This window comes from Notamacropus eugenii, chromosome 2 (assembly GCF_028372415.1).
Source record: "Notamacropus eugenii isolate mMacEug1 chromosome 2, mMacEug1.pri_v2, whole genome shotgun sequence".
In the NCBI taxonomy this organism is placed as follows: domain Eukaryota; kingdom Metazoa; phylum Chordata; class Mammalia; order Diprotodontia; family Macropodidae; genus Notamacropus; species Notamacropus eugenii.
In genome coordinates, this window is record NC_092873.1 from 4,662,506 (window position 1) to 4,678,879 (window position 16,374).

At 39.6% G+C, this 16,374-nt stretch overlaps 1 protein-coding gene across 1 annotated transcript; it reads right to left on the bottom strand.

The window, feature by feature from the left end:
- Positions 1-3,716: 3,716 nt before the first annotated feature.
- On the bottom strand, positions 3,717-12,564 carry LOC140523364 (olfactory receptor 5B21-like). Its single transcript, XM_072638277.1, has 2 exons — positions 12,555-12,564; positions 3,717-4,684 (listed from the first exon to the last, which is right to left on the bottom strand). The coding sequence occupies exons 1-2, from the start codon at positions 12,562-12,564 to the stop codon at positions 3,717-3,719; spliced, it is 978 nt and encodes a 325-aa protein (XP_072494378.1).
- Positions 12,565-16,374: the final 3,810 nt, after the last annotated feature.

The following is a 16,374-nucleotide window of genomic DNA, read 5'->3' on the forward strand; positions in this document are numbered from 1 at the left end:
AATACTTTAAAGTCCTTTATTTGACTGAATGGCCATTTTTTCCCCATGAAGTATTATATTCAGTTGGGCTGGATTCTTGGTTGTAATCCTAGTTCCTTTGCCATCCAGAATATCATATGCCAAACCTTTAAGGGAGAATCTACTACATCTTGTGTCATCCTGACTGTGGCTCCATGATAGTTAAACTGTTTCTTTCGGGCTACCTACTATATTCTGTACTTGACCTGGGAGATCTAGAATTTGGCTATAATATTTCTGGCAGTTTTTGTTTTGAATCTCTTTCAATAGGCTGTTTCTTTCAATTTTTATTTTAATTCTGATTCTAGAATATCAGGGCAGTTTTCCTTTATAATTTCTAGAAAGATAATAACTAGGCTGTCTTTAGGATAATGACTTTCAGGTACTCTAATGATTTCCTGGTTCTGTTTTACAGGTAAGTTGTTGTTGTTGTTGTTTTCTCTAATTAGACATTTCATATTGTCTTCTATTTTGTTTCACTCTATTTGCTTTGTTTTATTGATTCTTGATTTCTCATAACATCATTAGCTTCCCTTTGCTTTTAAAGAAATTTTAAAGAAGTATTTTCTTCAGTGAGCTTTTGTAGGTCCTTTTCCATTTTGACCAATTCTGCTTTTTAAGTCATTCATTTCCTCATTGGCTTTTGAGGCCTCAATTTGCTGTTTGGCCTAGTCTGTTTTCAAGATGTTATTTTCTTCAGTACTTTTTTTTCTGTCTCTTTTACCAAGGTGTTGACACAGTTTTCATGACAGTCTTGTATCACTGCCATTTCTCTTCCTAATTTTGCCTCTCCATCTCTTGCTTGGTTTTCCAAATTCTTTTTGAGCTCTTCTGTGGCCTAAAACCAATTCATATTCTGAGTGAGTGTTTTGATCTTCCTTGTACCCATATTAACTTTTTATGGTCAGAAATTTTCTCTGTTGGTTTCTCATTTACCAGCTTATTGCTGGACTTTTAACTATTTGGTAAAGTGGAGATCTGCTTCCAGGGTGAAGGGTACATTAACCCAAGCTTCACAGTATTTGTGTGGCTGGTTTCAGAGAAACTTCTAGGAACCTATAAGTTTTGAGTTCTTCCAAGGTGTATGATCTAGGAAAGGTGTTTTTATGACTGTCCTGTCTTATGCTCTGGTCTGTGAGTGACCACAAGCACTCTTTTCTGCCTTGGAACTGTGAGAAAGGTCTCCCTCCATGGTTGCAGCAGGCTTTGGTGTTCTAATACCCCTCCTTGCCCTTGGACTGCCACCCAGTACTGTGATTAAGATCTAAATGTGGGCAAAGCAACAGAGCCCTGCCTCAGTGCTAACAAACAGACACAATGTGATCTCCTTCTGACCATTTGTTCAACCTCCTTACTCTCAGCGGGCTGAGAGCTCTAGGAAGAGCTACAGCAACTGCTAATTCAGTGACTCCCAAGGCCTGATCCTGCTTTGCTGGTGTAGGTGTAGCGTGCACTGGAGTGCACTCCACTCTCACCCAGGTGCTACAGACCTTTCTTGCTAACATTCTAAGTTGTTTTTGGTGCTTGTGGTTTCAGAGGTCTGGAAACAACTACTGTTATACTGAGACCTGCTTCTGGTTTCCTGGGACAGAGTCTGCACTGGTGTGACCTCACATTGACTGCATTCCTCCCTCACTTTGTGCAGCAGACAATTCTTGCTAAACTTCCAAGTTGTCTAGGCCTAGAACGTTGCTTTACTCTGTGTTTTTGCGAACTGTATTGCTCTAGAATTTCTTCAGAGTCATTATGCAAAGGTATTTAGAGTTGTTTGTGCTAGAGCCTCAGTGAGCCCCTGCCTTATGGCGCCATCTTGGTTCCATCTCCCTGATTTTTTCTGTACATTTTCACTGGCTGTTCCACAAACCTGGAATGCTCTCTCTCTTCATCTCTGTTTCCTGCATGTCCTAGCAGATTCAAATATGACCTTCCACAAGGGGTTTCTTCCCAGTTTCTTCCACTGCTCATACCTTCCATCTGAGGTTACCTCCCATTGCCTGTGTAAGTATCTTACATGTGCTTATCAGTTTCTTGCTTTGCCCTTTTTATGTGAGCTCCTTTGAAGACATCAACATATTTTTATCTTCTTTGTTTTCCCAATACTTCACCTAGCATGTGTTTAATAAATGTTTGTTGGCTGACTTGCAATTTCCCTTCCTGAATATAGGAAATACCCAGGCTAAAGTTCACAGCTGTAATGAAGTGGCTTCAGTGCATACCATGTGATGGACCTTAGAGGGTGAGGGGAGCTGTGCTGGACTGCAGAGGCATCAAAATATGAAAGATCCCTTGCTTAAACCTGTTGTTTCCCATGAAATAACTCCTTACACGTTCTTGGGTTGTTGCAGACTGGATAACAAAAGCCTCCTTCTTAAACCTGCTGCTCAGTTCCATGGTGCTCTCTACTTACTTCTGGATGCACCTTCACCATGCACAATCAGTCATCCTACCACAAAGGAGCTTTTAAAAACCCTACTACTGAAAGTGCCAACTTGGACTCTCAGCTTTCTCAACAAGAAAAAGATAGCATAAAAGGCTTCGCATATACTTCTTTTATTTAACCTTCACCCTCATTTAATGATGTTGATAAGTACAGCAGGCATCATCCTTTTTGGTCACATTGGGAAAACTAAGGCTCAAATGAAAATATTGAGTCTCAGAGAGGTTAAAGGTTTTGCTAAAGGACATACAGTTACTAAGTGGAAGGGACAAGACTTAAACACAAGCCAGTATACTGATTCTTATCTCATTATGTCATTAGGCCCCTAAGTGATTTCTCATGGTTGTGTGTAGGTAAAAATAAGAATTAAATTCTTGTTCCTCCACTATTCAGATCCCCAAGTATTTGGGGTTAGAGATAAATTGGAACTCAAAGTTCCATCAGCCAAGTCAATAATGAGATGCAAAATTCAACATTAATTCTCCCAACACATATATTCACAATCTTTCAAGTATAAAACCAGAGCAATACAGTACTAAGATTTGGGAATTGAATCACCAAGTCATGACTACCTTAATAAGCAAGTACTTTTCCAAGCTGTCCTCAGTTTCCTGGTACCAGCTAATTAGAATAAGCAGAAAACATCAGGATGCAGCAGGGATCCAGAAATGAACAGAATTCTTCATGGATGGGACCAAAACAAGACCCATAAGTGATTGTGCTCATGTGGAATAAGGTGGCTAATTCCATGTGGCATAAGCTCACAGGTTTGCTTGAAGGATGTATTCTCAGGCACCTACCTGGAGAATCATTCTTGGAGAGTATTGTCAAATCAACTAGCCAAGGCATAAAGGCCTGAAAGAATTTGTATTTACTCAGCATAAAATTTGGACTGAAAGAGTGAATGGAAGAGCATATAGAGGGCAGGGCTTAGAGTACAGAAGAATTGGACTTGGTTTTGCAATGAGATCCTGAACAAGTCACTTAACCTCCATGTTGCCCCAGGAAAAACATGAGGACTTAAGTACTATGTCTCAGCCTAGCCATGATTTATAAATCTATGGCAGTGGAGAGAGTTCTCATTCTTTCTTCAGTGAGGTCACACACCAAGATTCATAGGAATATCCATCTGGAGCTACAAGGAAACTGAGTACTCATCTAGTCCAATTTCACTTCAATTTAGAGATGAAGAAACTGAGATCAATCAAGTCAAAGTCAACCAGGAAGGCCACAAGGGAAATTGCTCTATTTCATGATAAGTTTAAACATTCCTAGAAAACTTCACCTGTTTGATCATTTTGATGACGGCATTTTTTACTTCTTTGTTCCTCAGGCTGTAGATCATGGGGTTCAACATGGGGATCACCATTGTGTAAAAGACAGATGCTATTTTGTCAGTGTCCATGGAGTGGCTGGAGCCAGGTTGTAAGTACATGAAGATCAGCGCCCCATAGAAAATGGAGACAGCAGTAAGGTGGGAGGCACAGGTGGAGAAGGCTTTCTGGCGTCCTTCAGCTGAATGCATCCTTAGGATGGAAATGGAAATGAACAGGTAGGAGATCAAGATGACCAGGAGAGTAAAGAGTACATTGAATCCGATAACAAAGAAGCTGATTAACTCAAGGATGTGAGTGTCAGAGCAGGAGAGAGCCAGGAGTGGGGGGATATCACAGAAAAAGTGATGGACCACATTAGAGTTACAGAAGGAGAGGCTGAAGGTTTCTCCTGCATGGATGAAAGCATTGAAAAAGCCAAAGGTGTAGCTGGTAATGACCAGGCAAATGCACACACTCGTTGTCATAGTGGTGGTGTAGTGGAGGGGTTTGCACACAGCTGCATGACGATCATAGGCCATAGCAGCCAGAATATAGCATTCTGATGTGCAAAAGCCAACAAAGAAGAAGAACTGGGTAGCACATTCTGAGTAGGAGATAACCTTGTTCCCTGAGTAGAGGGAAGCTGCCACTTTGGGAGCTACAGCTGAGGAGTAGCCCACATCTACAAAGGAAAGATTACAGAGGAAAAAATACATTGGAGTGTGGAGGCGGGAGTCAGAATAGATAAGCACCATCATTCCCAAGTTTCCTACAAGGGTGAGAAGATAGATGAACAAAAACACTAGGAAGAGTGGGAGATGAAGCTTGGGGTTATCTGTCAGACCAAAGAGAATGAACTCTGTCACTGCAGTGCTGTTTCCCATGACCTGTGTTTCCTTGTTATTTCTCCTACCTATAGGCAGAAAGGAAAGGATGCTCATGAAATCACATATGGATATTTTTTCATTTGACAGGCAGTCATTAAACACCAACACACAGGAAGAAAAACTAAACAGCCCTAGTTCTCTTTGGCCTTAACTTGCATTCTGATGGGGACAATTATATGGATACACCTTAATAAATACAAAATTTGGACAAAGGAAGTAAAATATATAGGAGGAAGAAAATTGGATGTAAGTGAGACCAAGCTGGGCAGAGTCTTCAACCTCACTCTCTCCACCAGAGTCATCAGAATCCAGGGATAAGACATGTCAGCAAGAATGGTGATGTCCTAATCAAGGGGGAGACCTTGGCCTTTTTAAGCTATGGCCTTTCCCAGATTTCAATTTCTCTGAGGCAACACCCATTCAGTGATTAAAGGATACAGAAGAATGGAGGTAAAAGATGGTCTAATTTTCTTTCTCAAAAGAATCTTCCTTGAAGGGGAAGATACTCAGGGTTTCTATCCAGAACAGAAACAAATACTATTTACGCTCACTCTGAGCCCACAAATCCCAAACAATGACCAAGTGAGGCTTGGGCTGGGGCTTGTTTTTGACCAATCAGTGACAGCCAGAGGGGTTTGGGTTTGAAGGCATAGTCAGGTAGCTACATTTGAATCCCAACAGGCTTGTTCAAAGCTGGGTTTTCCAGAGCTATGCTGCAAGAAATAATGAATGAAAAGTGAGGATAGAATGAGAAAAAATTTGTAAACCTCTTTGCCAAACTTCCAGGATTATATAAATGCTGGCTGTTATTCTCAAGTAGACCTCTTTTATTCTAGTCCATGCTCTCTGCCTGGCTACTATTCTTTGAAACATATAACAGATGGATGGAAATCATTCAGAAAAGCCGGTGCTGCAATCTCCACTACCAGGAGATTAAATTGATTGAGGAAAGATGTAACTTCTAGTTAAAACCAAAGTATTTTAGACAGAATTTTATATTCTATGTGATTCTTTCTCTTGGATTTATGCCTTTTCTTTGACTATAGGTAAGCTGATCCCTAAGTAGAGCTGAAAGTATGGTGAGACCAAGGTGGAAAAGTAAAGGAGACAAGGCAAGAAGCTCCCTTCTTCTCCAGACCTTACACCACAGAGAGCAGCACTGAACGCTGCCAGGAGGGCTTCATCCCCCATGATCAGTAAGGAAATATAAGGGTCCCAGAATGGTGATTCAACCTGATAACTACAATTCCCTTCCTCCCTGATTAGCAATAAGAAGCTTCAGAGAGAATGAGGAGGGAGGTTCCCCAGAACCAAACTCCAGGTGAGTTCCAGCCTCCTGCTCTCTGGGCATAATGAAGTTGGGGGATGGTCAGGCTAGGGTTGGTTCTGCTCCTAAGAAAGAGTCCCTTGAAAATTCGTTCCTTTGGAAATTAGGGAAGGAATGACAGCGGAATGGGAAGGAGAGCAGGAGAGTTTCTAATGACTTTCTTGGTTCTGAGAATCACACTGGAAGAGTAAAAGGTTAGAGGTGTTCAGAAGCAGCCACAGTCCCCTCCTAGCCTGAAAATGTCCAGTTAGTGGACTGTCATGGGGAAATTCTTTGTCTATTTTATGAAGGTTATCCAAGCCACACTCTTCTTAATAATAAAAGTTTACAGGATTTAGAACTAGAAAAGAGTGCCAAGTGCAACTAGAAACTTCCTTCTATTGTAGAGGAAAAAAAAACAAACAAGGCCCTGAAAAAAATGACTTGGTAATAGCAAAACTAGAATCTGAACCCAGATTTTGTAATGATAAGACCTCTATGAAATACACATTGCAAACTCTTTGGTGGAGAAAGGGAAAGGAATCTGAAAGTATATGCTATTCTCTTGCTGGATTCCCACAATAACTGTGAGATAGGTAGAGTAGCTGATAACATCTCCATTTGACAACTAAGGAAATGGAGGAACAGGCTGACTAAGGGATGTGTTCAAGGTCACACAGCTTTTAAGGGATGGAGATGAGGCCTCCCAACTGCCAACTCAATGTTCTCTCTACATAACCACAGAGTAACTTTTTTGTGAGGTAAGTATAGGCAGAAGAAAAATAATTCTCATTAATCATGTTATCTCTGAGCCTAAAAATGCTCAGGAGAGACATCCTGCCTCCTCCTGTCTCCACACCAGTAATGATATCTCATGAGAAATTTACCACAGTCACCATTCCCAAATATGAGGCAGGAATACTGGGATGGGGATATTCCAAGAAAACCAAAAACCTAATTTGTATGCATTGTGAATGGGCTTCCAAGACTCTTCTTGACTCTTAATTGATCAATTTCCCTTTGCTGAAATTGATCACCTTCTCTTATAAACTGAAGTTGCTCTGATCTAATCAATTGAAAAAAACAGTTACATATCTGCTACAGAATCACCTTATCGAATTATCCCACTTCAGACTCTCATCATCCTCATCATTAATTAATAGCAATTAATATTAAATGTCCCTAATCCATGGTACTCTCAATGCTTTCCTGATGTGAAGTTATTTCCATTCTTTATTGCATTAATAAATGATTCCAAATGAAAGCCAGAAGAGATAAATCTGTGTAGTGATGTAGTAGGATACTAGAGGAGGAGAAAGAAATGGCTTTGCCAGCTGGTAGTAAGATAAAAAAAATGAGTCTATGTGTACATGGACTAAGGTTCCTTGGGATCCTTATAGGACCTCCATAGAACTTAAATGTCTCCAATAGGACCAATGTTTTTTATACCTGTGAAGTGAACTTAATGGATGTCAGTCAATCTTCAGAAGGAAAAGATACTGAGAGTCATTCAGCCTGAAGTCACTGCTTGAGTAGATATTTCATAAGACATTTACTACATCCCAGACACTTTGTGTGCTAAACCCTGGGGACACAAAGACCAAAGGCAAAGTCTGTTACACTGTATAACGAAAGGGACAACATGGAAATAGGTGTGTGCAAATAGGATTAATTGGAAACAATCAAGAGAGAGAAGGCACTGACATTAAGGGGGATCAGAAAAGGCTTCCAATAGAAGGTGGAATTTTAGCTGAACTTGGAGGAAGCCAGAGATGTCAGGAGGTGAAGATAAGGAGCAGCTAAAATAGAACTAAAGGGAAAATCTTTAAACATTTTATACATTCAAAGACAGACAGACAAAGAGATGGAGAGACAGAAACAGAGAACAGACAAATGAACTGGGTGTGCAATTTTTTTAAAAAAGTAAGCACATGAATAAAATCCTTCATATTAAAGAGATAACTAAACTTGAAAACAAGTATAGTGTTTGTAAGTGAAATTATCAGTAATTCTTCTGAAAAAATAAATAAAATACTCAGTGTTAGCTAATTTCTTAGAAACAAATAAAATTAACAGTACAAAAAATTAATAAATTTCAAAAGACAAAATAAAAGTAGCTGTTTCCAGATGTTTTGCTTCATTTTATATCTTACAACAAGAAAAATCTTGACAATAATATTGAATGAATATTTCTAAAAAAAACTATATTCAAGAAATATTCAAAATACATGAAAAAATGAGAATCTATAACTGATCTAAGAAAAAGACTTGCTGAGGCTATAAATGAACTAACAAAGTGGAGCTGGAAGTGGGTTGGGGAATATACCTGAGTGGTTGAGGACTTAGTATCTGAATTCAAATCTTCAACCAATGAGAAATGTTGCTTCTGACCAGAATTTATTGGCAAAGAAGGGCATTACAAAGGGTTAAATGAAATATAAGAAAGTTTGACAGGGTTATAATGTAAGATAGGGCCCAAAATATCCAGAAATTCTTCCACCCTCTGTACTCACACTATTACTCATACTTGCTGCAATTCCAAGGAGGGTGAGGTCAGGAGTTTGGAAGATGGCCTTAAGCTTAACATTGGTGGAGTATTTGGAATGAGGGGAGAGTGAGGAGCGGTGAGACCCTAGAGGACAGAGGTTCTTAACCTTTTTTGGTGTCATGGACACTTTGGACATGTGATGAAATCATATTCGCAGAAATGTCTTTAAAGGTATGAAGTAAAACATATAAAACTAGAAAGAAAGTCAACTGTAGGGAATATAGTTATTAAAATAAATCAATAGAAAGATACATAGAAACATAGATAGATAGATTTTAAATTCACAGAGCCCAGGATAATAAAGAACCAATTACAGGGGAAAGCAAGTCCAAGAAGCATCTGTGATACAGTGTCCAAGCTTTGAAGTCAAGAGACATGAGCTCTAATTCTGTCTCTGCCCTAAACTGGATGTGTAACCATGAGCAAGTGACTTCTCCATTGATCTCAGAGTTATCATCTCTAAAATTATGGGATTGGACCAATTGTACATATATTTTTTGGGGGACTACTTAAGTGCAAGACACTGGAAGCAGAGACAAAATTTCAGCCGTCGCAAGTGCCTCCATCACAGAAACCAGCCCTTAGGTCTCTTAGTGCAAGCTGGAAAGTCATCTTCTTCTCTCCGCTGCTCCTAACTGCCTCCCTTCTACCTAGTGGCAGGAGCAGGACAGTGGGAATTGCTCCAGATCCCAGAATTTTGTGGCATCAATTTGCTTTGCTTTCAGGATATATTTTGTTTAAGAGTGGGTTGGGAATGGGGCAGAACCAAGATGGCGAAGTAGAAGGACAGATCTGCTGTAGCTCTGCCCCCAAAGCCCATAAAATACCTGTAAAAATGACTCTAAATGCATTATAGAGCAGGATAAGCCACAAAACAACAGAGTGAAAGAGATTTCCAGCCCAAGACAGCCTGAAAGAACAACAGGAAAGTTCTATTGCACCAAGCTCAGAGCAGAGCACAATCCATGGAGCACAGCCCAGTCTTGGTCATGCAGCATATCAGGGGCAGGACTGGAGCAGGCTTCAGGGCTGCACAGAATCCAGGTAGCAGCTGTGGTTCCTAGATTCCTCAACCCACAAACACCAGAGACATCTTCAAATGTCACTGAGAAAGCTCTTTCACCTGGGTGAGAAGGCAGAAGTGTCCTGCCCTAACCGTGGCCCCAGGGTGGAGGAAGTCACTGCAGCAGTGACTCTTTTGGAGCTCTTGGCCTAAAGACCCTGGGGGAATCAGGTTGCTGACTTGAATCTCAGCTCGAAGTGGCAGCAGGGAGTAAGGAGAAGCACTGCTATAGTGGAGTTGGAGGCGAATGTGGAGAGGGAACCCTACCCACAGAGCCTGGGCAGAAAAGCTTGCAGTTGGTCCCAGATCAGAGCACAGGTCAGGAAAGGAATAAATTCCTCTTCCTTGATTATGCCACCTTGGAGGAACTGAGAACTTACAGGTCCCTGGAATATACCCTCCACTTGACAAAGGACTAGAAAGATAAATAACTGGCTGGGAAAATGCCCCCAAAATGGGGGGAAAATAAGACTATTGAACGTTACTTTCTTGGTGAACAGGTATTTTCTTCCATCTTTTCAGATGAGAAAGAACAAAGCATACCATTAGAAGAAGACAATAAAGTCAAGGCTTCTTCATCCAAAATCTCCAAAGTAAATTTGCCATGGCCTCAAGCCGTAGAAGAGCTCAAAGGGATTTTAAAAATCAGGTAATGGAGGCAGAGGAAAAATTAGAAAGAGAAATAAGAGTGATGCAAGAAAATCATGAATAGCGAGTCCACAGCTTGCTATAAAGGACACCCAAAAAATGCTGAAGAAAAAAATACCTTTAAAAATAGACTAACCCAAATGGCAAAAGAGGTCCAAAAAGTCAATGAGGAGAAGAATGCTTTAAAAAGCAGAATTAGCCAAAGAGAAAAGGAGGTTCAAAAACTCACTGAAGAAAACAGTTCTTTAAAAATTAGAATGGAGCAGATGAAAGCTAGTGATTTTATGAGAAACCAAGAAATAACAATACCAAACGAATGAAAAAAATTGAAGACATTGTGAAACATCTCATTGAAAAAACACCTGGAAAATAGATCCAGGAGAGACAATTTAAAAATTATGGGGCTACCTGAAATCCATGATGAAGAAAAGAGCCTAGACATCATCTTTCATGAAATTATCAAGGAAAACTGCCCTGATAGTCTAGAAACAAAGAGTAAAATAAATATTGAACAAATCTACCAATAATTTCCTGAAAGACATGTGAAAAGAAAAACTTCTAGGAATATTGTGGCCAGATTCCAGAGTTCACAGATCAAGGAGAAAATATTGCAAACAGCCAGAAAGAAATAATTTGAATATTGTAGAAATACAATCAGGGTAACACAAGATCTAGCAACTTCTACATTAAGGGATCACAGGGCTTGGAATATGACATTCCAGAAGTCAAAGGAACTGGGATTAAAACCAAGAATCACCTACCCAGCAAAACTGAGTATAACACTTCAGGGGAAAATGGTCATTTGATGAAGTAGAGGACTTCCAAGCATTCTTAATGAAAAGACCAAAGCTAAATAGAAAATTTGACTTTCAAACACAAGAATCAAGAGAAGCATGACAAGGTAAATAGGAAAGAGAAATCATAAGGGACTTACTAAAGTTGAACTGTTTACATTCCTACATGGAAAGATAATATCTGCTACTCTTGAGACTTTTCTCATTATTTGGGTAGTTGGAAGGATTGTATACATACAGACAGAGAGCACAGGATGAGTTGAATAGGAAGGGATGATACCTAAAAAATTAAAATTAAGAGGTGAGAGAGGAATGGCTTGGGAGTAGAAAGGGAGAAATGGAATGAGGCAAATTATCTCTCATAAAGGATGAAAGAAAAGTTTTTTCTATGGAGGGAAAAAGGTGGGAGATTAGAAGGAGAAAGTGAAGGTTACTCTCATCACATTAGGATTAAGGAGGGAATAACATGCAAACTCAATTTGGTATGAAGATCTATTTCACACTACAGAAAGTAGTGGAGAAGGGGATAAATGGGCTGTGGGGAGGATGATAGAAGGGAGGGCAAATGGGAGGAGGGAATAATTAGAAGTAAACACTTTTGTGGAAGGACAAGGACAAAAGAGAGAATTGAGTAAATGGGGGACAGGACAGGATGGAGGAAAATATAGTGGTCTTTCACATCATGACTATTATGGAAGTCTTTTGTGTAACTACACATGTATAGCCTATATTGAATTTCCTGCCTTCCCAGTGGGGATGTGCAGGGAGGGAGGGAAGGAAAGAAGTTAAAATTCAAAGATTTAGGAACAAATGTTGAGAATTGTTTTTGCATGCAACTGGGAAATAAATACTGGTAATGGGGTATAGAAATCTATCTTGACCTACAAGAAAAGAGAGAAGATGGGGATAAGGGAAGGGAGGGATGTGATAGAAGGGAAGGCAGATTGGGGAAAGGGATAATCAGAATTCATCGAGACTTGGGGTGGGGGAAGGGGAGAGATGGGGAGAAAATTTGGAACTGAAAATCTTGTGGAAATGAATGCTGAAAATTAAAAATAAATAAATTTTTACAAATTATTTCAAAAAGAAAAAGAAAAGAAATGCACAGTAAAAAGAACCAAAATAATTCTGAAGGGGACTAAACAAGTAGAACAATTTTGTTACTATCTTGTCAAATTTTACATATAGATTGAAATAAATTTGTATGGTTATCTGAACATATATCACAGGTATATAAAAAATATAGATTATAAATACATATTACTTGCATACATATATTTTAAAATATCCAAACTGTATACAACAGAAATTTACTATTTGTTATGTGATACTATCTTTTGTATATTGAAATGTTTGTAGTTTTTAATGATTGTTAAGTATATCTTGAAAAATAAAATTTAAAAGAAAAAAAAAAAAGAGTGGGTTGGGACCATTTTTATTCCCATCTATAAGCTTCTGTCTCCCAGAAAGTTTCTCATTTCTCCTACCTAGGTTGTGACTACTGCCCACTAAAAGTTACTAGTTAGGGCCAACATACCTGGCTCCATGAGGATTTGGGAGCCTTCTGTGATGATTAATTTGCAGGTGCCTTCACCTACTGTCTTAAAATGAAAGGATCTATGCCCAGTAAAGAGTTAGAGTCATAGCTCTCAGAAGGCAAATGTCTCAACTTTCCAAGATGCTTCTGAGGTCAAAAAAGAAAGTGAACTTAAAAATATAATAATAATCTTTGCAAAGTGCATTCTTTGTCAGTCCCTGAATTTGAATTTTTGACAGAGGTAAGTCAGTATGTCTCTAATCTTCAGGAGGTTTCGTATATCAAAATATTTTACAGGTTGTACTAGGAAGATGCTTTCACCTAAAATCAGTTACTGTGGGTCATAGGTGCATGATGGAAGCTAAGATGGTCCTACAAGAGTTTCCAATGCAGGAGGAGCACATCACACTGACCATAGGGGCTGAGATCACACAGAAACTTGCATATGTCTATGTACTTGAGTCCTTTGGGGCCGAGGTCTCTTAGGGTTGAATCTCCAAGTTCAAAGTTTTGTTTACAATTAAAAAAGCAATTAAACTGTGATTTCTCAAGATGCAGGGTGATGTAACCCTAATTGTTGCACAAAGGGAAACTGAAAAGCATAGATGAACCAGGAAGTATCATAGTTAGCCCTAATTGTGTCTTAAAATGAAAAATGAGTGAACTTTCAATGACCTTGGGAAATAGGACGTTAGAACCAGAAAGAATCTGTGACATTCTATGTTCTGCATTCTAAGCTCCCATTCAGCTCCAACATCCTATGTTCTTAGGTCCCTCCCAGTTCACACACTCTATATTCTAACGTCTCCTCTACCTCTGACATTTTATACTCTATGATCTAAACTGAAAGTTACCTTTGGTTCTGATTAAATCCAGGCCTTTCAATTTACAAAAAAGAAACTAAATTCCAGAAAGAAGACTTCAAAGGCACGTGGTTTGTCCAGTGTCCTTACTCTAAAAATCACCAATCAGGATATCTCAAGAAGGAGCTCTTTTAGCAACAGGTTTGCAATTGTTTGGTAGAATAAACACCTCAAAAACATGAAATTACAAGGAAGATGTATAATGATGTGTAGATTAAAACTTTAGAACACTTTACATCAATAAAGCACTTTGAATGTGATATAGTCAGAGAATATTAAGAAGATAGATCACTTAGTCCAAACCTCTAATTTCATAGATAGGGAAACAGACCCAGACAGATGAATGACCCAAAGTCAGACAGACAGGGGAAGTTTCAACACCCTGATTCTAGTCTCTGCCACTAAATCTAATCCTCTGTCTAATGCATCTCCTTTCATACCCCTTGTCTTCATTTCTTGATTGTAATAACAACCCTAGGGCAGTTAGGTGGCTCAGGGGATAGATCACTGGGCTTGGAAACAGGAGGAAGGGAATCTACCATTTCCTGTTACTCCCTCATCACCAGACATCTCAGAAGACAAGACCTTAGACACTACTCACCCGCTACAACATGAATTAGGACCCAGGGCCTTCCAACTCCTGCTGTAGGCAGTGTGTCCCTGAGCAAAGACTGCTGGGAGCTGTATCCCTCCAGTGTCCCCCAAAGCAACCCTTTCCATAGAAGGCAATATCTATCCTCTCCTTCTAGCCCAGTCTCTCAACTGGAATGTGGAGAACTGCCTGTAAATTGTATCTTATTCTGGTCCCCCTGACAGTCCCTGCCCCAGGCAATGGAGTAAGTTTATAAGTAGCCATTATAAAGATACAATTAGATTTACAAAGGGGAATTTGGAAGTCATATACAAACTGTCCCCCAAATCAAAGGATCATAATTTACAAAGTGTAGCATACATTACCCAAAGTTCACATCCTGGTAATGTGTTCTGAATCAGCAGAAAACATCTAGGTATGGCTCCTCAAGGTTCCTGGTCATGTGATATGTAAATTCCACACAAATTTCAGACAAGCAGAATGCAAAAAAGGTGCTAATAATTTTGAGATAGTGTAGACAATTAACTTTAAAGTTTTACCAACATCTTAGAGGTGATTTCAATAGGTTAATGAACTATCCTCAAGGTGGCATAGATTACAGTTACTCTCTTTCCCCTATCCACCAAAAACATGTAAAAATGAGACCTCAGACTCCTGTCCCCTAGCGCTTTTTAATTCCCACCAGCTTCTTGCTGCCAAGTGCTCCCAGCCCTAATCCATGGTTCTGAGTAATATTGTTCATGTCTCCCCATCCTGAACCTCTTTCCCATACCATTCCCCTACCCATCCCCTCACCACTTGGACTCAAAAGCTGCAGCCTACTTCCCACAGCCACCGTGGGATTTCCTAGCCAGTACTCAAAGAACTGGGCATACCTAATCCTCTTTCATAATTTCATTATCAATCCAAAAACCCTTCAAAACAAAGAGCAATTATCCCCTTGACTTCAGGCATCCATCTGCTGCTGTGCCTGTTTTTTGAGTACAGAAGAGTGGTTTTCTCCACTCAATGAGGATCATTCTCTCACCTGGAAATAATCTTCATATCCCAGTGACCTCTGAACTCCTATAAATCATCATCCAAATGCTGTGCCACACCCCCTACTACCCTGTTTCTTATTGCCACCCTCCTTAACCCCTCCACCCCAAAGTTTAATCCTCACTCCACCCAGCCCTTTCACTGCCTTCTGGAATGCTTGTTCCATAGGCAACAAACTTCCCATTATCTTAAAACATTTCCTCTCCCATTCTTGCTGTCTATTCCATTATGCTGAAACCTGGTTTCACTCTTAATGACACAGCTTTCTTGGTCACACTTTGCAATGCTGGCTGCAGCTTTTCTCATTCTCCTCAGCTCACTGGTTGAGGAAGGGGAGTTAGAATGTTCCTTACTCTTCATTGCCATTTTCACTTTCTCCTTCTTTCTCCAATTCTCAATAGCCTCACTTCCACTAAGGTTCATGATATTCATTTCTACACTCAATCAAAATCCTGAAATTATTATCTACAAATTCCCAGATCCTTCTCCCTCCTCCCTTAAAGAGTTTGATGCCTGACTTACAATGATTTCTCTCCTCCTCAACTCTTACCTCATATCACCAGACTTGAACATTCATATTGATTCTCTTTCAGTTATCCTGAACACCTGGTTTCTGAACCTAATCACTTCCTATTACCAAGTTCATCACCCTGCCTCACAGAAAGATGGCCATATCATTGATTTTGCCATAAGCCCAAAATTTACTCGTGCAAGGTCAAGAATTCTGAAATTCCTTTATCCAACCATAACCTATTGGCTCTTATACTTTCCCTCAATCTTCCTTTACATAATTCTACTCTTCATTCACATCGTGGTCTCCAATCCCTTGACCATTCACAGGCCATCTCCCCTGCACTAGCCAATCTCTTCTCTTCTCCCTGTCTTGACTCCTTGATGAGACAATTCAATCCTACACTGTCTGCCTCTCTTGAATCCCTAGTCCTTTTGTTATGCCCCTAATAATTCTCAGCCAAGGCTCAACCTTGGATCACTCTAACCATCTGTTGTCTTCATTCCTTTGAGTATTCAGTCGTTCACATTGGTACTTCTATTATGAAAGATAATCATCTTAATTCAAGTAGCTTTTTCATCTCTTATTTTCTAGATCCTTCATTTGTATATTTAGTATCACTTTGTTTCTGACATCTGTTCTATTGTATTGAACTCTGTTTTTCATACATATAGCATGTGCTCAGAACTCCTATTCATACTCACCCTTACAAGTTAAGTCTTAGAGTGTAGCTACTATGTCTCCCCAGGGCTCATGTTAGCACTGAGGGACTGGTTTTTAAAGTTATTGCTCGCAAGCCCCCATCAGTGTGTTTCC